The sequence below is a fragment of the Cataglyphis hispanica genome, chromosome 3 (assembly GCF_021464435.1).
Source record: "Cataglyphis hispanica isolate Lineage 1 chromosome 3, ULB_Chis1_1.0, whole genome shotgun sequence".
In the NCBI taxonomy this organism is placed as follows: domain Eukaryota; kingdom Metazoa; phylum Arthropoda; class Insecta; order Hymenoptera; family Formicidae; genus Cataglyphis; species Cataglyphis hispanica.
The window spans coordinates 1,402,232-1,427,191 of NC_065956.1; the positions used below are offsets into that span (position 1 = coordinate 1,402,232).

At 35.8% G+C, this 24,960-nt stretch overlaps 4 protein-coding genes across 4 annotated transcripts; 2 read left to right on the forward strand and 2 right to left on the reverse strand.

The window, feature by feature from the left end:
* Positions 1–1,659: 1,659 nt before the first annotated feature.
* LOC126859375 (protein artichoke) lies at positions 1,660–10,109 on the reverse strand. The gene is made up of 12 exons (XM_050610636.1): positions 9,823–10,109; positions 6,193–6,447; positions 5,793–6,080; positions 5,297–5,534; positions 4,976–5,222; positions 4,615–4,869; positions 4,190–4,506; positions 3,799–4,096; positions 3,217–3,697; positions 2,825–3,088; positions 2,418–2,646; positions 1,660–2,323 (listed from the first exon to the last, which is right to left on the reverse strand). The coding sequence occupies exons 2-12, from the start codon at positions 6,440–6,442 to the stop codon at positions 1,987–1,989; spliced, it is 3,204 nt and encodes a 1,067-aa protein (XP_050466593.1). The 5' UTR covers positions 6,443–6,447; positions 9,823–10,109; the 3' UTR covers positions 1,660–1,986.
* A 1,021-nt stretch (positions 10,110–11,130) lies between these two features.
* On the forward strand, positions 11,131–11,935 carry LOC126859393 (uncharacterized). Its single transcript, XM_050610674.1, has 4 exons — positions 11,131–11,246; positions 11,332–11,369; positions 11,464–11,729; positions 11,809–11,935. Exons 1-4 carry the CDS (start codon positions 11,210–11,212, stop codon positions 11,933–11,935), a joined length of 468 nt encoding a protein of 155 aa, XP_050466631.1. The 5' UTR covers positions 11,131–11,209.
* Positions 11,936–12,791: 856 nt separating this feature from the next.
* On the reverse strand, positions 12,792–20,256 carry LOC126859401 (uncharacterized). The gene is made up of 3 exons (XM_050610681.1): positions 20,225–20,256; positions 15,254–20,181; positions 12,792–15,175 (listed from the first exon to the last, which is right to left on the reverse strand). Exons 1-3 carry the CDS (start codon positions 20,254–20,256, stop codon positions 13,371–13,373), a joined length of 6,765 nt encoding a protein of 2,254 aa, XP_050466638.1. The 3' UTR covers positions 12,792–13,370.
* A 2,371-nt stretch (positions 20,257–22,627) lies between these two features.
* On the forward strand, positions 22,628–24,926 carry LOC126859390 (uncharacterized). The gene is made up of 3 exons (XM_050610671.1): positions 22,628–22,981; positions 23,382–23,525; positions 23,981–24,926. Exons 1-3 carry the CDS (start codon positions 22,756–22,758, stop codon positions 24,151–24,153), a joined length of 543 nt encoding a protein of 180 aa, XP_050466628.1. The 5' UTR covers positions 22,628–22,755; the 3' UTR covers positions 24,154–24,926.
* Positions 24,927–24,960: the final 34 nt, after the last annotated feature.

Genomic DNA, 24,960 nt, shown 5'->3' on the forward strand with positions numbered 1-24,960 from the left:
GCCCAAAGCGGCGTATGTAAATGTATTCTGCTTACTTTATTCATACATTCGGGATGTGACGACCGACGCGGCAAATAAAGAGTGAGTTTAAAAAAATACCTATGAACGACATTTCGCGCGATAAATTAATATAAATTAATAACTTAAAAAAATCAACTTAAACAGTATAATTAACGTAAAAGAAAGAGGGAGATATCGTAGAATAAAAAATAGATATACGATTTTTTATCGACAAGAATGGTAACCGTGTAAAATCTGAGAGTACTTATCTTCTTCGAGTCACACTGTTTTTTTTTTACGATGAAGAGTCAATACCATTCGCGATAATTTCGACGAGAGAGGAGACAAATGTAAATTTACTTGTACCTCGAAGAGCTTAGAGTGCTCCGAAGTTCCTTTCAGACCCAAGACAAGCGGATGTCTGTCTCAGGAATATTATCGATTCACGGGAATACCATTTTGTGGTAGTTTGTGAGAGCTCGCATGCGCTCGTATGCCGTACTTTTAGCCATTATTAGGCCTCGGGTGAAAGTGTCGACCACATGTTTCGCAACACGGTATCAAAACCGCAACGAGACATCGTATTGATATAAAAACGAACTAAATGTTTTCAATGTTATTCGTGCTATTTCCGATGATTTATTCCTCGCGATAATTTATCGCGCGCAAAATATAAAAAGAAATAGCATAAAAAATTATAATTTAATATTTTTTATGTAAATATATATAATCAATTAAAAAAAAAATAATAATTTCAAAAGAAGGAATAAAAAAATAGATATCTATATTATTGTTATAAGATTACATCTGTAATTTTGATGAGGGTCCAAAGATTGGTGCTTTGTGCCGAAGAATACTTCGCTAATTAAGCATTAAACTAGTGTTAATCTCGATCGAGGTGGGCAGTCGGCCGAGCAGAACGCCGAGCAGCGATGTATGTACAGTTTATTGTTTTTTTCCGGTATCTTCGACCAAAACAATATTAATCAAACATGCCGTGCAATTTAAATTCCCGTTAATTCGCCGGAGACTTCGACGGATCGCCACTCGCGCGAGCATTATTTCTTTCTCTCTCGCAAATATCGTGGCCGGGCAGGAGTAATCGATAATGGCTATCGCGCGATGGTTAATGAAATGCAAATGATTGACGAAATGAAACAAGAAATCTTCAAGAACGTAATTGCCACATCTTTGATGACGCTAATAAATCCCCGATAATGGCGTCTCTTTTTGCGGAAACAACGACTTCCACTGTTTCTCGGCCTCATTAGAGAACTCTCCCCCTTCTTCTTTTAGTGCGACGGAACACTCTATGTTTAATCGTGGATACTAATTACGGCCTTCACAGGATAATGAAATAATCTTGCTACGCGTAGCTCGGGAGGCTGCTGACTTCCTTGAGAACTTTTTCAGCGCGTCGCACGAGCGCTTTATTAGTCGCGGGGCAGAAACGGCTACACGACGCGATAGCAAATTAATCTCGTGGGATTAGCCAGTTCTTATTAAGACGCATCGTTCGCTAATCATCTAGCCTTTTTGCTCATTTAAAAATCGTAAATTATTAGCACGAATCTCAGCTATTACGCACATTTCTTTTTATATTGAATCTTGGTTAATTGATGTATGTAAAATAACAAAAAATATAAAATAACGACAATATATGACTCGAACAATATGTATATTTTACAAAAATAAATACACGACGTTCAACGTCCCTATCTTTAAACGAGATACAATAATTTATGTACAATCCACGATATACATATTTATAGATATATGTATATATTAATTTATTTCGCAATTATATCGCTTCGCGCTTCAACGCGACATAAAGTATACGATAGAAACCTAAAATAACAAAATAGTTGAAAATTTTAAGCTAGCGACGTGCGTAAAGATACTTTATCGCTTGTATATTTTACTGTGCTGAACGTAAAATATCATCCTAAATGTTGCAAATATTATTTTTGTCACATTAATAAAATTTCACACAAAAATGCAGAAGGAAGCAACGATTATGACGAAGTACAAATTCGTCCTAAAACTAATGGACGAACTGGAGTTATGCTGATTCAAGATTTGACACTGCGAGTTTCTATAGTGTTTGACATTTCCCTCGGAATCGCGTGCGAGCACGCAGAGCTCGTATTTGGTGTTGGACTCGGTCAGATCGTGAACTCTGAAGGAACGCTCGCTGTAAACGACGTCCTTCTCTATCATGGATTTGCTGCTGCCCGATTCTCGAACCACCACGTAAAAGTCGCCAATGTCTTCGCGCGACGTCACATACCACGTGGCTTTCCAGCTATTGTCCTCATTATTGCTAAAGAGAATCACATAATTTATTGTTTTTTAAAAAAATTATATGTCAAAAAAAAAATTTAAATAATGTTATATATATGGCTAAAATAACGTACTAGTCTATACTTCGATATTTCACATCGGGTGTGATATCGAGTTCGGGTTTCTCTTGAATGTCTCTCTCGTCGCAGCTCATGAGATCCTCCGTTATCTCCGAAATAGGTTTGTTTGCGAGATAATTTGGACTCTCGCATGTCACGTTCGACCAATCAGTAGGAAGCTGCGTTTGAGTCTTCAGCCATCGCTTTAATGGTCGCACGTGACAATCGCAGTGCATGTGATTCCCTAATAAATATACATAGATATATAGATTATATAGATATATAGGATATATAATTTTTTATCTTAATAACTATAAGAAAAATTTGATTATAATTCCTACTATTAATTCTTTTTATTAGTTAGTTGCGCAATTACAAGTGTCTCATTATTTTTTGTTAAATATATTTATTTAGTTTTTTACCAAAATATCTGAGCACTGTGCCGTTCTTGACAATCTTCATAAACCTCTCATCGAAAACGCCGATCTCATTCCCTTCCAAGTCGAGAATTTTTAAATTTGGTAGCGGTAAAATCTTATCGAGAGGTACATAGCTTAGATGATTGTTGCTCAGATATAAATTGGTTAAATTTGACGGCGGTAAAAAAACATCTTGATCGGAGATATCACTTATGTCATTGTGCGATAAATCCAAAGTCTCCAGAGATGTTAAATTCCCAATTACATCTAAAACAGAACAATTTTTTAATAAATAACAATCTTCAACAAAAAAAATGTAAACCGGTGAAATATTACATTGTTGTCCAGTTAATTATCGAGACTATTAAAAGCAACATTGCCAATGTATTACTCACATCTCCTAATTTCATTAATGTTGTTGTAAGAAAGATTCAAGTATTGAATCTTTTTGGCACCGGCAACGAGATCAAAAGTCACCACCGGCATTGTGTTGTAAGATAAGTCAATTTCTTTTAGCCTATAAGGAATCCAGGGATCGTTTGGCAGAGTTTTTCGAGTAATAAACGAAATCTTGTTGTGGCTAAGATTGAGCCTCTCCAGAGACAGGCAGTCATCGAGCAATCCATGCGTTTTGTTGTCCAGTTTCTCCAATCTATTGTAAGATAGATCGAGAGTTCTCAAAGACACGAGACCTTGGAACGCACCGTTTGGTATGTGACTGATGTTATTGTTTGTCAGGTTCAGTGTCAACAGCTGTAACAAGCCCTCGAACGCGCGGCTTGTTACATTGTTTATCTTGTTATTCGCCAAGTTAAGTTCGAACACTATCGGCAAACGACCAAAGGCAGCCTTCTCTAGTTTTGTCATGTAATTATCCTGCAAAATTTTCATCGATTAAAATTTACAAAATTATCCGTGTCCAAGAAAATAAAAGTTTTCTATAAGAAGTCCTCTTCTAAATTCTGTCCGAGTCTTACTTGTAAATAAAGATATTGTAAACTGCTCAAACCGCTCAATGCTTGCCAGGGCGGCTTTGTAATGTTGTTTGCTTGCAGATTTAATATCCTCAAGGTCAGCAGATTTTCGAAACTTCCTTCTTGCAGATTATCGCCCAGTTGATTCTGCGAAAGATCCAACGAGAGTAGTGCGTTCATACTAGGCCACACATCGGTACTCGGAATCTCTTCCAATAAATTCTCCGAGAAGTCCAAATGACTTAGAGAAATTGGCAGTTGGAAAATCTTTGTCAGACGATTGTTTTTCACCGTCAAACTCCTAAAATTTAATACGCATTTATTATATATATATATATATATATATATATATAAACTTTATTTTTTTAAATTTTATTAACGCGCGATAATGCACCTGCAGCTAGCCAGACGAGTTAGACTTCCTCGCGAGACGTCGTTTAATTGATTATAACTCATATCGAGTTCTAGAAGCGTGGGCAACGGCCCGAAAGTTGACGGCTTTATCTTCTCCAGAGAATTATGCGATAGATTCAAAAATCGCAGACTGAAGAGTGTCTGAAATACGGCGTTGTAAATCTCAGATAAATTATTGTGCGAAATGTCGATCGTGTGGAGCTCGTACAGCTTAGGAAAAGTCTGCCGTGGAACGGAGTGTATCAGATTGTGAGAAACATTTAATATTTTCAATCCCGTCATGTTGTGCAACGGAATCTGCGAAAGAATACGTTTTCAACAAAGTTAAATATAATAAATAAATGTCTTGATGAAATGATATCAAAATTGTCCAATAGTTTGCATTAAAAAAAAAGAAAAACTCACTTGATTAAGGGACGTAAATAGATTATAACTGAGCTGCAATTCCATAGCGTACGACGCGCTATCAAAAGAATACTTCGAGATATTATCGAGTTTGTTGTGGCTGAAATCTAGTGACGTAATATTCACGCAGTTCTCGAAGGCACCTGCTTCGATCTTCGAGATCTCATTATGAGACAGATTAACTTTTGCCAAGTAGATATCTTTGAACGCCAATTTTTCCACGATTGTCACGAAATTCTCGGAAACATCTAGAAGCTAATAATGAGCATACATATTATAAAAGCATAATATAAATGTAATTTGTCGAGAAATAATGTATATATATATATATATATATATATATATATATATATATATATACCTCAGCGAATTGCAGCTGATTGAACATTTGAAAGTCGATCTTTTTGATGAAATTCCGAGAAAGATCGATGGTACCAATTCTTGTTACAGAACCAAAAGTTCCACGACCCACATCATTGATTTGATTGTCGCTCAGATACAATCGCCTGAGAAAACGCATGCCGCGAAAAGTGTTGGAATCCAACTTTCTAATTTTATTGTGGCTCAGATTCAGGACCTTCAAGACGGAATTTCGAGCGAAGGTTCCTCTAAAACGAAAACACTCTTAGATATCTCATGTCGTAGAGATCGTATAAATTACCGTTTCTTCGAACTTGTATACCTCTTCAAGTCGGAGATAGCATTGTGCGACATGTTGCACCATCCCATCTTAACAAGATCTGCCAAATGAGATGTGTCCAATTTGTCAATCAAATTGTGAGAGAGATCCAGAAATTCGGTATCTCTCAGACCTTTGAACTGATTTCTCTTTAGATCTTTTATCTTATTGCCATGAAGATCAAGCGTTTTTAACTTCTTAAGCGGTGTCAATGCTTCGACAGGTAAAGAAGATAGTGTACCTGAAAAGTATGATACAATTTTTCAAGAATATATTATAATTAATTAAATAATTTATAATTAATTAAGCAATGTCTATAGATACAAAAATTGACATTTGATGCAAAGTATGTCTCTTTATATTTGCAGCATCACACAAAAGTTCAGAATTTCAGATTCATGTATTGTTTTTAAACTCTGTGCTGGAATTAACCAATAGAAAATTGTATTTTCTATTAATAATATTTAATAATAATATTTTACGATGATACCGTCATTACCGTTACTAATCTCCAATTTTTCTAACTTTGCTGCCGCCGCGCTTTCACTGAAACTATTCCCCGGCAAAATAGACATCCGGTGGCCGCTGATAATTAACAGGCTGAGATTGCCGAGAACTTGCAGTGCTTCGCGTGGAAATTTCTCTAAATTGCTGTTTATCACATGGAGCTCCTGAAGAGTCCTATTCACACCGAGAAAGCTGTGCTCCTCGATCAATCTCAGCGGCGTATCGATAAACTTCAACACTCGTACGTCCAATGGATACAGAGCTGGTCCGTAAAATCGTACTGTGAAATAGCAAATATTGATTAATTATCCCGATTTGTTATTCTCCGCGATAGAGGAATCACCGCGCACGTTTCTTTCCGCTACGTAAAATTCAAAATCTCGGTAGCTCACCTATGTTGCATTTATACAAAACCAGTTCCTCGATTGGCATGCCCTCATTCCCCAGATTCGTGAAGGCGAGGCTGAGACTGGCTAGATTCGTATTCTCGCAACGGATGTATAAACCCCTGTCGCTACCCCGAAGACACGTGCAGGGGTAAATGTAAATCGGGTCTTTGGGACATCCAAATCTCGGCCCGGGTGGCACGTAGCCGCCTATTACGGACAGGGCCATGCCCAGTAACAGTAGCGGCAATAACATTTCACCTAAGCAAGAGATAAAAAAAGATTATACTTAAGTCTTTCATTACATCAATTATGTAATTATTATGTAATTATAATTACAATCATATCGAAATATGTAATGAAAATATATGCCAAAACATTTTATGTGGAAAAAATGCAAATTATATGTATCATATGGAAGCGCTATACTATATTTTCTCAGTAACATAAATTGAAGACAACAAAATTATATAGGAAATCTTCTTGTTAAATTTACAACTGTATGGCTTATATAAGATTAATAACAATATCTTTCTTCCTGTCTTAGAGAAACTACAAACAATATCTTTACATGTAGAGCGAGTGTTTCAATTCCAATTCAAGCGAATTAGTCACACCATGATGCAATGCATGCGTGAAAAGTGAAAAAGTTTTCGCTGTATGAACTTCCTTGCTTAATCGCGCACGCAATAGATCGATACGCCGATAACCATGCAGCTTCATAAAAAAGATTTTCCTCAAAATCAAGCAACTACTCCTTCACGAAATCCTTCGTAATCCGACGAATCGTTAAAGCGCATTTCCAAGTTCTTTGTCCCCGTTTGTCTGTTTTTAAGTAAAAGGCGATTACATCGGTCGCTCAATTCACGATCTGATCTCACCGCTTATTATCCCACGCGAACTGGCGAGATTCTCTCGATATACAAGGCGCAGAGGTGACTAACCGCTAAGATCATCACGATAGCCCAAAAGCGTCCTTGAAGAAGAGTCTCCGTTTTTTTTTTCTGACCGTCGACGTCGCGACCTACGCACGGCGTGATCTACGCATCGCGGGGTAAATCGACGCGAGAAATCGAGACTTCATGGATAACGTGCTAGCTTCGCCGATTCATTATTCAATTCATAATTAATTCGTTCGCCGTGCCGATGGTAATATCACGCGATCCTAGCGAAGGAAAGCGTGCAGCTGCACGATCATGTTTTCGTTACGTAGGAAATTATAAACTACCATAGAGACATTTAACCCGTGCATCATATGATTTTGCCTGATATGTTGCGCACCTTGCAACGGAGAATTACGAAAGTGACATTTGTCCATCCGGAAATGTTAACGCAATTAGACGAATTATTCGTTTTCACTGTATATTATTCACGATGCAAAAAAAATATCTATCAAGTCACCCGCGTAACCGTGCATGAAATTTCGATAGTAAATCAACGATTACGTGCAATGGTGTTACGCTGCAGTTATTGCAAATTGATCGTTTTTCTTTCGAAACTTCTCGACGATTAGCAAATACAATCTCCGTATAATAACCGTCCTCCTTTCAGATCATCGTCTGGCCTTTATGCTAATCGACAATGGGTGGATTGAAAAAGATCATCTAACCATAAAAAAAAATGTAATCATCATTATTATTTACTAATTTTGTCTTGACGCAATTGACAGGCATTACTTTGTTCTACTGTAATATTTATTCTCGTTGAGACCAAGTGAATTTATACTTTCCTTATTATGGAATATTTACGTTAAATTCACGGTTTTATTATCAATTAACAATTGTGCAGTAGCATAAAAAATTAGGAATTATCAACTTATACTTTCGATAGAAGCCAGTATCTGCTAATCGAGAGTACCAGAGCAAAGTTCTCGCAATTAACTGTAGCACGCAATTATAGTAATTGTGAGATCCACCGATCTGAGAAATGGAGAATTATGTCTTATTACAGTCCTAGTAATACAGCGAGTAAAAAAGTAAAAAGAAAAGCATCGTGATCTACTTTAAGCAACATTTATGCAATGTTCGCAATATAATATACTGACACGCACGATATATATACAGAAAACACAATAACATCTGCATTATACTTATAAGAGAAAGAAATTCATGCATTATTTTTATCTCAAAAAAATATACCCAGGTACTGAGTGTAAGTATAAAAGTATAGTTGCAGAATCACACCAAGTTTATGTCAAATTATTATTGCACAAATCTGTGAATCTGAGAGACTAATATGGTGATAATCTCTATAAGTAAAATAATATTACTGAAAAAAAAAAATATTCGCCTTTCACTTATTTCAGTTGATCTCTTTTCCTCGTAAACCAAGGAACTAGCCATTGGACCGAATCAGGTTGGTCTTTCGTGATTTCAAACTCGTATCTAAGGCAACTTGAATCTAAAGAAAAATAAACACGCGTGCGTACCTTGACGTAAGGCACTAACATTCGATATTTGTTATCTCATGTATCTGAATCAAAACTCGAAAGGTTATTCTTTACTTGTATCCATCGATGCAAAAATATCTAGAAACCCGATGAAAAATCATTAATAATAAGGATAAATTTAAGAATGTGAGACTTCCGTTTCTCGAAAGCGGCAGAGAGAACAACGGCAGAGAGCAAAAGAGCTTGTATGTTGCACGCTCTACTTTCTGAAAGTCTATCAATTAGAGCTATTGTGTTAGCGTAGCGAAGGTAGTTAACTTACGTAAAAAAAAAAGAAATGCACGACTACCTTAAGAAGCACTATGGTATTATTAAAATTAAATACTAAAATTTTATTATACGAGAAATCGAGGAACCGCATCTGTGCATCTCTTTGACGTAGCAGCTGACATGAGATTATTTTCATTTCACCAGTTGTCCTTGCGGATACCGTGCAATACTCTATACCTGTAGTATTGTATATCTTTTTCTTTTGTAACGTGACATTTATTTCTAGTAAAGAACGGTATTTCTAACGGAAATAAATCGAAAAAAAAAATCTTAAACATAAAAACGTAATAAAATACGTTAAAACTTAAACGTAATAAAGTAATCCGCAAAATTATGTCGTTTATAAAACATGCAAACAATATATTCTAGTTTAAAAATTAAAATAAATTGTACTGAATAATAAACATAATAAATAAAACAGCTAGGAATTTTATTTATTTGCATAAAGAATGAGGAAAACAATTATAAAAAATAAAATTATTATAAATAAATAAAATAAAATAGATTATATAAATAAAATAAAAAAAAACACGCAGAATTTGATGATTTAGCTAGATATTAAAACAATATTGTAACAGCTATTTAAAATACTAGGTGCAAAAACATAACGTTTCGCGCACGCATTAAAGTCACTGTCCGGTGAGAAGCGAAGAGTTGACGCACCTATAAACACACGTGGACACTCATCCGAAAACGTCACGGAGTTAGCACAGCATTGTATTTAAAAATATAGCGAAGCTAATGAGCCGCTTTAATTGACCGTTTCCCATTAATAATAAGATGTGAACGGCATATTTGATTATTTCAACGACAAATTGTGAGGTTTATAAGAAATAATACTCGAACATTTTTCAAATAACTTTAAGATTACGGGAACAATTAGATTCATTAATTGTCACAAAAATATGTCACGTTACCTTATTGCACTTTCCCCGAAAATCCTCAAAAATGCGAAAATTGTCTTGGTTTTTTTTTTTAAAAGATGCACAGCTGATATCTTCAAGGTTACATGTTCGCCAGTAAGAGGCTTGTCCTTTTTCTGTCACCATGCAGGAGCAGAAAGAATGAGAGAGAGAAGAGCAGAAAGGAATACACACGAGTGTTTTGGCCGCGTGTCTTCAGGACATTCTGTATGTTGTTCCCGGGTGAAGCTGACGTGAAAACTGAGTCGAGGCTCGGAGGCGAAGAGAAAGGCAGCCTGAGAAGTAAGGCCTCTCTCATTGGCAGTTGATACCTGCTGTCCTTTCGTGGACATCTTACCTTTTGCTACTGACATGCCGCGAGCGTGATCATATTTTGATAAAATATGACTGTATCTCGAAAGGTCGTGGCTTATTAGCTACATTTTAATTGGTCTTATAAATTTCCTATTTAAATAATAATAAGAAATACACAAAATTCTATCATCTTTATAAATAATTTAAAAAATATTAACATTTATAATTTTGGCTTTCTCTTATAATAAAAATATTGAAGATGATACAGATTATTAAATACAAAAAATTATTGTAATTGTTTTGTAAATTGTCAATTTTTTGCTCTTTTTAAACTGTTTTTCTTTCTTTCGCCTTTCTGGCTTCCTTAAATTATGAATATTAAACTCAATAAATAAAAGAGTTGTTGCATAATTTTGATATATATACATAATATTATATGTATATGATCTACGATATAATCCTAACAAAACTTCGTATAAAAGAAAGTTAGTCATAACGAACAGCATGTGCTTAAGATTGGTTGGCGCTAGTGAAAGTACCTTTGAATATTTGCTTGGCCAACTGAATCAAGCAGTTCATAGCATGAAGCTGACATCTGTTGGTTCACAGATAAATTTAAGTAAACATTTTCAATTAAAAAGTTCAAACAAAATTTTTTTTTTTTAATTATTTTTATTTTATATCAGAAAATTTCAACAATTTGCTTAAAATGCATATTCGCTATTTTTTTCTTTTTGCTAATTTGTTGAAATATCTTTGATTTCTTAAAATTATATAGATATTTTGTAAAAAGAATATTCTTTGCAGTCTCTGAAAATATCCATCAGCACGACCGGATGTGATAGTTAAGCGTCGTTTAAACAATAATGAGAAAGAATGAGAGGTCTTTTCAGAAATTACACGGTTATTAAGATCATTGAGCTCTTCAAGTTCTACAGTTTCAAATAAAGAGCTCGCAATGCTCGGTTGCGTTATCCATCGAGTAATCCAGTAATAGTGATCGTCAACATTCAGCCATAATCTTAGCACCAAGAAGCAAAAAATTTGTGCTGTTTTAAAAAAATCGCAAATTTTGAAAATATACGCGATGAATTATTTTATATTTTTACTAAACTTATTATTGAGTGAGTCAAAATAATTTGCATAAAATTGCGTAATATTTGCTTAAGCCTAAAAAGTTTCGTTTTATATATTTTTCATTTTACACAGGTACAAAAGTGACAAATCAATTCACTTTGGGCTATTTTGTAAGAACTTGTATTTCTTAAATATTGCTCTAAAAATATTTGCTACAAATTTTATCGTTTTGCGATTAAAAATTATGGATCGTATTATATATAGGACAGAAATCGTCTCGAAACCTACGAAGAGATATCGAGTGAACAGAATGATATTAATGTCTTCAGCAATCTATCTTTTCACTTTACCTGCGAGGGTATGCCGACCGGTTTTTATGCGGATGTGGATTACAATTGTAAGATATTTCACGTTTGCGAAAATTTCGGCGACGGATTTCCAGTGATTTGCGCTGACAATACAGTGTTTGATCAGAAACGACGGATTTGCACGGACGAAGAAAATATTGATTGCCAGCACGCTCATGAATGGTATATACTATTAAAAAAAAAAAACAATAGAAGATTGTAAAAGTTTATTCATGATAGAAATAATAATTATTCATTACAGGTATTATTTGAATGAATTAATTTATTCAATAGAAATCGAATCAAAAACTGAAATCATAGAGGAAACTGAATCAAAAGTGGTTCAAGAAGACACAATACCTTCCGTTTTGCCACTTATGATTGACTAAAAATATTCTTATTTTGCAATAAGCTGTGTAATCACACTTACATCGTTATAACAATATATAAATCAATGTGTAAAGATTTATTGCTTGTCAGAAATATTTTAATAACATGCATTTTTAATTCTTTTACCTTTATTTAGCATAAAGATACAGATAGTCACTGCAACTATGTAATTCTACATAAAATTCTTTGAAGAGCTGTTTTTCTGGTATCAATAATCAATAAAAATTGATAAATTACAGAGAACAAATATCGAAGAAAAAAAATTTATAGGATTCTGGAATAACATTATTTTGCTTTTGTATTAATTCAACGTTCCAGTGATCGCGTGTACTCCCATAATCTCTTGACTCTTCATGTCTTTTTTGCGTCCCAGTACTCCTTTTGCCGCATGCAACGCGTAGAACTGGTAAAAAAATTAAAAGAAAGAAGAAATGCATGAAGAAAACCTTCGGTGCGGTAGGTCGGAATAATCTCGGATCTATTTCTGACCGTTCAAACCTGGCTTCTCAAGGTTCTTGAAAGTTGTAGCGCCAGTATTTTCAATATCGATGCAGGTATATATGCAGAGAATTTTATTATATATTTATTATTTTATTATATTTATTTCTTAATCAAAATCTATAAATCTTTTTTATCTATTATAAATATCTATCCTCATGCTTTTTTTTTAATAGCTTAGAGAATTTAAGCAGCTTCAAAAACTATTTTAACTAACTTACTAACTTGTATTTTTCGCAAAAATTTGTAAATGTAATTAAAGATATATTAAGTTCAAAAATTAAATGATTTATTAAATAATCATTGGTGCAGAGAGGGATAATAGCAATTAACAAAATTACAAAATAGATACACTCCATTTATTTTCAATCAAATAACGTAATTTAAAAGCATGTCGGTTTTAAAATCTATGCTAACAGTTCAATACTTATTTTGCAGTATAATCGCATAATTTTTAATGCCATAATTATTATATAATCCTTAAAAGAATATAAAGAAGTGTCACCCCTCCACCATAAAACCCCATGACAATGAAATAAATACTTCCTGCGAAATGGCATTTTTCCTAATTGTTGCAATTAATTTGCGAGGGATTGTTTCCACAATCATCTAGGAAAAATATTGTTCTTTTCGGTTCTAAATTATCTATATACTAATTTTAGAGAATATATATTCTATTTATGAAGCCCGTATTACTATATAAGGTAAGCGAAGTTTATCGACAATTTATGAGACACATTAAACATATAAAATATGCGTAGAAATTTTTATATCTAATTACGTTTGATTTTGTTTTCAGAAAATAAAATTCGATTTAATTTAGACTTTGAGAAAACAACAGTGACATTAATAATACTCTTAATGAGATATTTAATACAAGATTTTAATAGTTTACATCAAAAATAGGATAAGTAGATTTGATCGAGCGAATCAATACTATTTTCCATGATGATAAGATCTATGATGGTGTGGCCAACTAATACCCGGACCGGTCTTATCATTGTCGTAGACGTATTTAACATTTTGATTTTCCGATCCGAAGAAATTCTGTCGAATCATGCCGAACATAGCCGATGCAAGAGCTATGTTGCTAATCATTCCAGCTACAGAGGCAGCTGCTCTCGCGTGAGCCAAGGCCGTTTGAATGAGGAAGGTTATTAATAAACCGATCCCAGGCATCATACTGCTCATCTTCGTCTTCAGCGCTCTTCCAAAATATATCACCGTGCTCGTAATCTTTCTGGACATAATATCTTCTCGTAAACGTGGCAACTGGATTCTCAATTCCGAACGCGTTTTTCTGTCGAGGGACGGCTCAGTGATCTTGATTTTATTTTCATTATCTGAATCTTCGATTTTCTCTGTAGGAATATCCAGCTTCTTTACAAGCGAATACTTATCTAACAAAGATCTAAATTCGTTCTTTGCGCGATGTTGTCTTTTGCGTTCCTCGTGACTTTCCAGGGATTCTTTTTCAAGATTGTAGGGCGGTTCTCCTTTTAAAGACATCATCTTTAGTTCTTCTGCATTTAATTTCGTCATATGGTCATCAGGATTATTTTTCTTCAAATGTTCCTCAGTAAAAATCTTTAATTTGTCCTCAAACTTTTCGTTCAAGCGAGTTCCAAAAAGTTCGCCGAAAGCATTATAAGCATCTTCCGTGCTGAAGAATTGAGCAACGTCACTGTCGGCAAAATCCGTCGCATTGGCTTTGATTTTATCCAAAAACATGGTGATTATCTGATCATCATTTATGGATCTCTTAATGTCCGCGTACTCGTCGTTGTCTTTTAAAAATTGAAAATCCGTCTCTTGCACATTGTCCAAGCTTCTCTCTCTCTTTTCCTTCTCCTTTTTAAGCTTTTCATTGTCTGGTCGTTGATCCAATACTTCCTCCATGATATCGCTAATAATTGTCAATATACTCGGCAAGTTTTTGTTGTCCTTGATCTTTGTAGCTCTACCCTCGCGGAATCCGCTGAAACTGATGCCTATCTCGCCATTCCCGTAGCCCTTGATTGTCAGAAAACCCAGATTCGTCTGGAATTTGTCCTCCATCGCTTTCTTGTACCAGTCAAGAAGAACATTTTCCATCGATTCTTTTCTCATTAGCAGTTCCCTTTCGAAATTATTCGTAGACATGCCGAAAAAACGTTCTACTTCAGTTTCTGTCGATCTCCCAAGAAAGCTGAGACCAGGCAAGGCACTGACAATCATAGGCCAAACAAAAATACCTATGCATCTAATGAAACTCAAGCTGAGTATACACTGAGTTACCTGCGACATAAAACCCCGATTCGCGGTGTGCTCGTTAAAATCCTCCACCATTTTTAAGATCTCGTATTGATCGGCGGTCAGAGAATTCTTGATTGTAGAATTTAATGTATCGACGAAATATTCCTTCGGATTCTCCGCGGATTTGTTTTTCAAGGTTTTCTTGAAATTCGAAATATTAATTAAAAGTTGAAGAAATTCAGATTCCGTAATATTTGGAAACGTATTATTTATCGTCATTTCCGAAACAGGTTCAATCTCTTTGTCAACTTTGTAATGAGAATTTAATAATTCATCGGCGTTTCTTCGTCTTCTTTCATGTTTCTTAAACGATGAAGTCACAGGAACAGATTTAAACAATGAATCTTGTTGTTGTCTAATGTCGGATAATTGGATTTTTTCTTTAGAAATATCTATCAGAATATTCAAAGGTTGTCCTAGATATCCAGGAACGATTCCTTGTTCGTCTGAAAAAAAAAGAAAATCAAAGATTGATAAAAATTAGATACCGAGGAAAAAAATAATGTATTTAAAAAGTGATTCACCTACTGACGGGATTTTCGTAGCCCTTGATGTTCCACTCATCTGGTTTGTCTTCTCATTATTTGCTGCTGTCGATTGTAGAATCGTTTGTTCCTGCGCCGTCTGTGGTGTATCCGACAAGATTGCAAATTGTGGATAATTTATACTGCCAAAATTAGAAAATCCTGGAAACTGAGGAATGCCTGTTTGAATTCCGCTCGGTACCATAGGGATTTGAGGAAAGGGATATTGTTGAGGTAAGCTGGGGCCAGCGAAAGGATTTCCTAGTCCAGGAAAACTTTGGATCTGACCTGCACCAGGAATCTGACTCCCATCAGAAAATTGACCTATGCCAGAAATCTGACTTACGCCAGGAATCTGACCTATGCCAGGAAATTGACTTATGCCGGAAATCTGATCTGTGGCAGGAAGTTGACCTATGATTGGAATCTGACCAACAACGGGACTTTGACCCGCTCCGGGAAGTTGAAACTGACCAAACAGCTCCTCAAAGTTCGGCAGAGCCTGTGAAAATTGCTTCAAGGTCGGCCAAGCGATTTGCTGAGTGCAAGTTATAAAGTTATTGCTCCTCATGCATTCCAGCATGTTATTTACATATGCGGGACGTATCGAATCCGGTATCGCTTTTTCTGTTAATCTGACAATATTCATTTCCCGAACAGTTAGAAGATTTCTTATTATAGGATTATTGATGTCCAGATAAGAACCCTCCAAACGAAGCGTCGAATCCTTGTTCAATTCTTTTAATATATTTTCTATTTTATCTTCGATCGCGTCGACGGCAGTCCTCGTATTTTCGTTAGACGTTGCGCTTTCCGAATTATATAGCAGAGACGATGATGAATCGAATTTCGTCCTCGGCACGTTTTGACTTCCAAAATCAGGGAAATTTGGCAGTCTTGGGAAAAATTGCGCGATAGTTGGCCAAGTTATGTCCCGCGTACAATCGAGAAACGTGTTTTCTCGAATGCAATTGATCATTTGCTCTACGAAAACTGACCTCACCGATTCCGGCAGCAGGCTTTCCGCGACATAAACGATGTTAGCTTGCTGTTCCGTAAAGTAACTCATCGTTTCCGGCAGTCTCGATGTAATCATGGAATACATAACGCCCGGTGTAGAGCTCTGTATGGCCTTGAGAATTTTCAGAATCACACCTTCCGGATGTTCCGAGAAAATGGGATAGAATCTGGTATCGGTGATGGTAACGGTAGCATCTCCGTGCTGGCCAACTTTGACATCGATCTCCGACAATGGTGATGAGTCAGTCAGATTCTGCCGTAAGATAGATTTGACGTTGGTCGCTTGAGAATGCGCTTCAAAATTCGGGAAATTGGGTAGCCTCGGAAAATATTCCGACAGAGTGGGCCACAATATGTTCCTTGAGCACGCCAGAAAATTGTTTTTGCGAATACACTCTGTCATCCGATCGACGAAGGCGGGACGAACTGCATCTGGTAGCAAGCCTTCTGTTGTATTAACAATATTCAACTGCCGATCGTTAAGTTCATCGGCCAACAGCAACGTACTTTTAAGCTTGGCAACGTGATCATCTCTCACATTTGGCGATGACAGCTGAATTGATCTGAGAATGTTGAGTATCACCGATTCGGGATGTTCTGTGAATATCGGCACAAATCGAGTACCGGTTACGCTTATCACTGGACTGTTATTCTGCGGAAATTTCGTCCTAGAAATAATCTTTACGTTGGAATTCGCTTCGTTTTGCGATTTATTCAATTCCTGCTGATTTGTAATATTTGGATGCAAAGCGTTCTTATCCTTCGACGATACCTGATTGTCTTGCTTCGAAGGTAAATCGGGAAATTCCGGGAAATTAGAAACATAAAGAGCGACCGTAGGCCAAATTACGTATCTCGTGCAGTTGAGAAAATCGTTATTTGTCTGAAGACAAGATAGAACTTGTGCGACAAGAGGAGCCCGTGCCGGAGGCGGTACAATATTTTCCGCTAATTTTAGTATGTTGATCTGTTTTTCGGTAATGGTCGCCAGAACTATCGTATTTCCATTAACAACCAGATGCGAATTTTCCGATATCGTTCTCAGAGAATTACGTATTCCTGTTAAGATCTCCGTAACTCTGTTCTCTAATTCGCTGGATTCTTTGGAAGAAATTTTGTTTTGACGTAATAAGATCGTGGAAAGGCGACCAGGCGATTCTTCTGTAGTAGTATTACTGGATGCCGGTGGTTGCTCGGTAGTCGTATTTCCTCCAATACCTAATCCCGAAATAATCGAAGCAAAATTGGGAAAATTCGACGACAGATAACCGAAAAAATCAGAAAACGATAAAAACGGTATCCGACCGGAAAGGTCCGGTAGAGAAGGATATAACTGCTTGATCGTCGGCCACGTGGAATATTTGATACATGTCATATAATTTAACTCCTGAATACATTTCACGGTTTTCTGAACAAATTCTGGTCGATATGGAACAGGAAGAAGCTGTTCGGCCATCTGAATCGATAATAATTGTTCTGGAGGAAGTATAGCGACGTAAGAATCAGCATAATGAACAGAAGGAGGCGGTGTTTTCACGTGCGCCTTCAGCGTGTTCTCAAGAATATTGATAATTACCGCTTCTGGTTTTCGCATTCTCGTGGCGTCAGCATCAACGACTTCCGGAAGCTCTCCCGAAGTTTCCGCGAAATTTGGAAACGGAACAATGGGGTATTGCGGATACAACGGTATAGACGGATACCAGCTCTGATAGTCCGGGAAAGCCGGTAGGGCCGGATGATATTGCTTCACCATCGGCCAAGCAAAGTATTTGACGCAGCTAAAGTACTCGAATCTGCGCACGCACGAGAACATCCGGTCGGAATACTCGCGGCGTATTTCCCCAGGTAGAAGTTTCTCGGCCATCTGAAGAATCTGGAGCTGACCGATAGTGAGAAGTCTTCTCAATGTTTCGTTCTTTGGATCGATAAAAGTTGGCGCCTGATCGTAAGTGGCTTTCGAATCCAGGGCACCGCTCAAGATGCTGAAGACGATGGACTCTGGTGTTAGCAGTCTCGGACGGTGAACGCTGCTCTCTGATCTCGCAGACTTTGTTCTGTTACCCTGAAACAAGTCGATCAAGTTTATCTCGATCGGTAAATTGTTCAGAGAGTCGCTAATTCGTTCCGGAAGATTGTCGAGTATGATGGGCCAGACAAAGATGCGCATGCAATTTAAAACACTGAGACCGCGAATGCACTCTGCCATGTTTGCCACGAAGGATTGTCGCTCTTTCGTCTGTATCAATTGCTCGGCACATTTTATTATTTCTAATTGATTTTTGCTTAGTTCAGTCGCATTCAAATTGGCAAGATACGTCTCGTTCGATAGCGACTTCCGCGACAACGCAATATTGTTCAAGGTTTCCAGCAATTGGTTTTCTGTGAATTTTGGAATGTCAGAAAGCACATCGATCGCTTGTTCTTGTAAATATTGAGGAAACGTCCCATTCTTTATTTGTATTTGAAGCAGCGTTGCTTCAGCCTTCCATTTTTGAAGGCGGTTAGGGACTTCCGTTTTTAGAGATAATGGATCAAGATTTTCATTTTGAAGTGATTTATCTTTCAATTCACTGCTGCGTTGATTGCGAATCTCTTCATCTTTTTCGGTGACATCTATCTCGATTAATTTTTCCGAGAGAAGACCTTCTTGGTCAACCTTTTCTGATTGTTTCGCGTCATTATCGATCGATTCTAGAGCGTCGTCTCGTATGGATATCAATTTCTTTATTTGACCGTTCACGATCGACTCTTGCTCCCGACCAGGCAATTTGCCTTCTTCAGCATTCAAGTAGACAGTTGAGCTTTTATATTTGGATTTAGCTGAGACGCTAGCTAAGTGTCTATCCTCTCTGTTCGGATCGAGATCAATATTTTCATTGTTCGTAGTTTTATCGGTGACATGCTCCTCTTGGTTTCTTTCACTTTCGTTTGCGTGAACAAGTTTTAAACTTCGCAGATCGTTACGTATTTCCTCGTTTACGTTGTCAACGTTCTCGGTTCGTGCTTCATCTAGATTATGTTTCACTAAATTTTCGATTGGTCCTGTCTCTTCTTTATTTAAATCTATTTTTTCTATCTGTTCCAAACTCGCGACGTTCTCCAAACTCTCTCGAAGATCAGAAGAAATCTCTGCATACTTTTTTCCTTCCTGCCCCGCCTCATCTTCGTCGCTAGGCTTTGCTTCCACATTCTTCACATCCGTGTGCGATTGCTCGACGTTGATTAATTGTTTCTCGCGGTCATTGGCTTCTTTTTGCAAACTGGGGATGATGCCCTCGATGAAAATCTTTTGTTGGCCTGGTTCTTCAATATCGTCGGGCTCGATCTGGGCGTCGAATCGTCGAATACCCTCGTCCTTTTGCACGTTCTCCTCCTTATCCTGCAACACAAACTTACCAGGAAGGCTGACGTCGTTCCTCCGCCGCTTCTTCGCCACACTGCCTTCATCACTACCAGCTTCGATCTGGATCTTGTCAGAATTCTCGTTGAGTATCTCTACAGCTGAGTGTTTCCTTTCTTCCACACTAACATCCTCGTCGTTATCGTATCCTTCTATATCTGTCAAACTCTTTCTTTGCGCTTGATCCGCGTTCTCCACGCCGTCAGGCTTGGGGTCACTCACCTTTACAAGAGGCTCCAAAATTTTGTCGTGCACTTGATCCGCGATGACGTCGCCGTCATCGTAAAGTACACTCCGCGCTCGTACGTCGTGAAGAACGCATAGCAGAAGAAGAAAACAGAGACTTGTACAAGGCACGAGTCGATGAATGCTCGTGGTTGACCGTGAGCGTCGAGAGTTGAGTGCTCTCATGGTCGCAGCCGAGAGGCGAATGTCTCGGCCACTTCTGAGCCGGTCCATGGTCAGCCATGCCACACGCATGGTGATACACATACCATCTCCTAAAGCACTGTACTGAGACCACCGGTTACTTCACGGACGAAGAAGCAAACCTGTGGATGAGTGAACAACCTGGCATTTCCATTTTTTCGATGCCCCTCTATGTACGTCTTCGGGGTTGCGGGGTAACGAGCTTTGCGCAGCGGACGAGCTCGCTGTCGCTGACCGGTTGTGTTTCCTGCGCGGAAATGACAATGGAATGCATCGATCGCTCGATTTATCCACGATTTTCAAAGCACAAATAAATCATGTAAGCATTATCATACTTAAAATATGAATTATCTATCTTATAGCGAATCTGAGAAAATTTGATTATTTTAGATCGTTTGACAATTAAGTAGATTTAAATAAATGCAAACGTACGTAACGCAACAGAAAATGAAAAAGTGATATTTACGGAGAAGAGAATGAGAAACGCGCGCCATGTATATAGTTAACCATCCGGCATGCATATTTTTGTAATGCGATTTGTATACGAGCTAACAAACATACAGATTTACTGTTAATAATAACAAAAATCCAAATCAAATATTTTGCTGATATTTGAACACACATGCGAACTCTGTATTTTGTTTTATGATAATTAAAATAAAAAATGCTATTAATTATTATTTATTATTAATAAAAAATTAGGAAACAAAAATTATTCTTATTGTAGATAGCTGTAGTAATATATTTTTAATATTGCCTATATTAATAAATAAAAATAATTCAATTTAAATCATTTTTCAAGAAATGAGAGAACTTATAATTGATTTGCAAAAGAAAATAAATTAATTGACGATATGAGAATATTTAATATAAACATAGTCTTTAAATAAATAAGTAGAGATAAAGAAGAAGATAGGATAAATCGAAGTATTTGCATGGTATCGTATAAATAAACCAAGTTTCAGGTTTGCACTTAATGTAGTTTTACTCGCCAGTTTTCCCTGCTCGCCGGTGTAAAGGGTTGTATTTTTAGTCCTTGAAGGAGTCGAGACTGGAAGGAATGGCTAGGAAGAAGGGGCATCCTAGCAGAGGTTGCTACAGAGCGGAGAGCAATGCATTTTTATCGGGAATTTTATTTTCCAAGATGGTCGGCGCGATGCTCCCTACTTTTTCCCTCTCTCCGCTCCTTCCAAGTACTGGATTCACTGTGCAAAGACGATGCAATAAACCTGTATTGCATTTCTTGTCTTACCGTCTGCCTGCTTACGGTGCGTTCACAACGTTTAAAGCGATTTTATTACTCCGAGTACGATTGTCTTGCATAATTAGTTTTATTTTTATTAACAATGTTCTGTCATGAAATATTTAGACTGTCTTCAATTTCTAAAATTTATATTTTTATAATTTATATTTTCTTCTGCGTTCTCAAAGAAAAGACATGAATGTGCATTGTACTTTCTTTAAAAATCTTGACTTTTTTCCATTTTGCGCGTTTTTTATTTACAAATAAGATATGTCAAAATAACGTAACTAATTGAAAGTAAAAAAATGTACTGTTAGTTTGGTAGTATATTAAATGTATTGAGGCAATCTATGACGTCAATCATTGACCATGACCATGACCATGACCATTCTTTGAGCTACTTACTAGCGTCAAACCGTTAATGAATTTTATTAAGCATAATGTTCCTCATATTATCTCGATATTAGGTCAGTGAACAATTTCTAAATTGAAAGTCATTTCCGTGATTATTTGATAAGGTAAGCCATCATTTCTGCAGCTATTTACAATAACATTGCAAATGTGAACGCTTGTTAATATTGCGCGTTTAGGAATTTACCTTGCAATATCTGAAAAAAGAAAAATACTTAGTAAAATAAAAAATATATCTACTCTCTCATAGCTATTGTTTGCGATAATGGATTTTAAAATTGTAAAATATTTCTACAATAACGTGATGTGAAAAAAAAATCACAAAGATGTAACAAATTCCATCGGAAAATTATAAAGTGATGTTACTATTAGAAATATATTCTTGGCACGCAATCCTTCTTATTATATATACTCTTAGCAATCATTTCTTTTTGGTGATCGCAGGTAATTGGTTGTTGCACGATAATCATGACACTGATGTAAAGAGAGCAAATCATTTCTAAATTTTTTTAATCAAAATATAATATAATATTGCTCAGAAATAATATACTGGAAAATGGGGATTGTTTCTAGGTATATTTTATATCAGCAATTAATTATCATGGAATTTTGAATATTTCCGAATAATTGCAGATTAGCGGGCGTTATTGGAAAACGTAATATTATTATAAAAAAATTAATGATGTTAAGAGAATGCCTTCTGACAATACAGGTAGACTTTTTCAAGTTCTCTAAGGCGCTTCTAAAATCGGCACCGAAGAAGCCGAAAGAGGTGCGCAGAAGGTTAATGCGCAGAGAGCGGGCGATTCTCTTTTGAGTTCAAACAGCTCGGTGATCGTAGGAGGGATTCACACAGTTGGCGGTACGGGTCCGAATAACACGTATTTCGTATAGTCCGGCACGAGAGGTTCAAGAGGAGACAAAGTGAAAAAGATCGGTGAAAAGGAAAAAAAAATTGTCAGTGTCGATGAGTCCGGATGGTGGTAAACCGGTCTGAGAATGAAGGCGATTGGCGGGATTCTGGCGTGCGTGCTATTGGTAGCGGTAATCGCAAAAAATGTAATTGCAACGAGTGCCGCGAATATTAAATTTACAACGGGACAAAATAACAAAATCGTACAATTCAATACTACGAGGCTAGAATTGATTCCGGAACCATCACCGCTGAATGTTGAAGACTCTCGAGATATACTGGATACCGTATTTGAAAACAAAAATGATCAAGGTGAGGTATAATTTTATTCACATCTATTATAATGAAAAAATATGTCATGTACAAGTTAAAAATACTTTTTTACCATGAAAAGAAATCATAAATATGTATAATTTTATCATTAGCTTTTTTACTAAAACAGTTTATATATAAGATATAAAATTATTTAACATAGTATTAGTTCCTGGAATGTATTTATATATATTATATGTATACTGTAAATATTTAGTTGTTAATTATTTTTGATATCGTATTATCATATTATTATATTAATATCATATATATCAAATATATGATATTAGTGCTATTATATATACATCAAATATGATATTAGTGATAATATCAAATATATCATACAGCATTTAATTAATTACAGCATTTTATTAATTTTATTAATGTTTTTATTATATAGACATTGGGAGATTTAAAGAGGCTCGGACTTTTGGAAAAATTCGAAGATTGCAGTTCATGTTGATGCCGATGATATACAAAATGGGAGTAATGATGACAATGTTGATGGTGCTAACAGCAATCTCAGTAAAGGGACTTTTCGTTGGTAAGCATCGTTACTTTCGGGCACAGTGAAAAGTGTTAGCCACAGAAATGTATAACGGTATTCATGATATCTTCTGAATAGCGTAACCTGCATACATGATTAGGTGATATCGCTGGCCCATTTATTCCTATGAGTACAGTACTCGAATAACATTAGATTCGCTAATTCTTTTTGTCCATTCCGTTAGTTTGCATACTTAATGATAAATTAAGAATGCACCTCTTTTGTTCACTTCATATTACTATTGATAAAATATTAGACCTTATTATTATGAATTCTAAGATTACGTCATAATCCTCGGATTTTCAAAAAATTTTTATTTTTCTATAAAAAATTTATTTTACATAATATATTTATTTTTATCAGATAATATTGTGATTTTTATGAAAAATTTTCTCTACTTTATTAAAGGAAATTTATAGCTTATTTTAATATATCACATTCTTTTTTTACAGGCATTATACTGTTGATACTTAAACTCAGCAGTTTTCTAGCGAAATTTTATTCCGGCTCGCACGCATCATCGCAACCAATTCACCTACACATTCACAATAGTTCTCCATACGTTCAACCGCAAATGTATCATAATTGGGTACCGTCGAGTGGTCCCGAGGATCATTATTATTGAAAGAGAGATAAATCATACGTAAAAATATTTTTCCGTTTCTTTTTTCTCCGAATTATGAAAATTTTATTAACAAGTCATAACAAAAAGAAGATTTTAACAAAAATCAATAGTACTCGAAAAAAAATCTGTATTATTTGTATAAGTTATTAGATAATTCTTTTTTCATTTATTAATTTTTATTCGGATATTTTTATTAATACCCGATGAATCTATGGATTATAATATTTATCACAGCCGCTATTCAGACTATTTTTTGCAAAACTTTATCTGTATATATTTCGTTTGAAATCACTCTTTCTATTTTCATGTGTAAATGTAAGAACTACTTTTATGGATATACCAAAGGAATCTAACTTATTAAGACCGCAGAGGCGAATAATTAATATATGAATTTTCTTTTCTAGAAGAAATACGAGTAGCGTTTTCATATAACGCAATAAGCATTTGATTCTTAATAATTTATTGATAATTTATAGCAAAATAAATTCTTTTTACGCACATACACATGTATTTAAAATGTGCCACATGTGATAAATCTTCAAAATTCGTCAATATCCAATGCACATTGCATGGCGAATTAAAAAATGTAACCATCAAACAGTGATTTGATATAAAAGGTACTAATTTAATTATAAGAAATCATAAAAAATATTTATAATTTAGAATCAAATTTTTCTATACATATACCAAAACAAAAAATATTTATATGTTTAAGAATTAAAACCGCATACCTCACATGTTACCAGTAAAGATATATTTATTGGTCACTTTGTAATAATATATTCTCCAACTGTTGTAATATACATT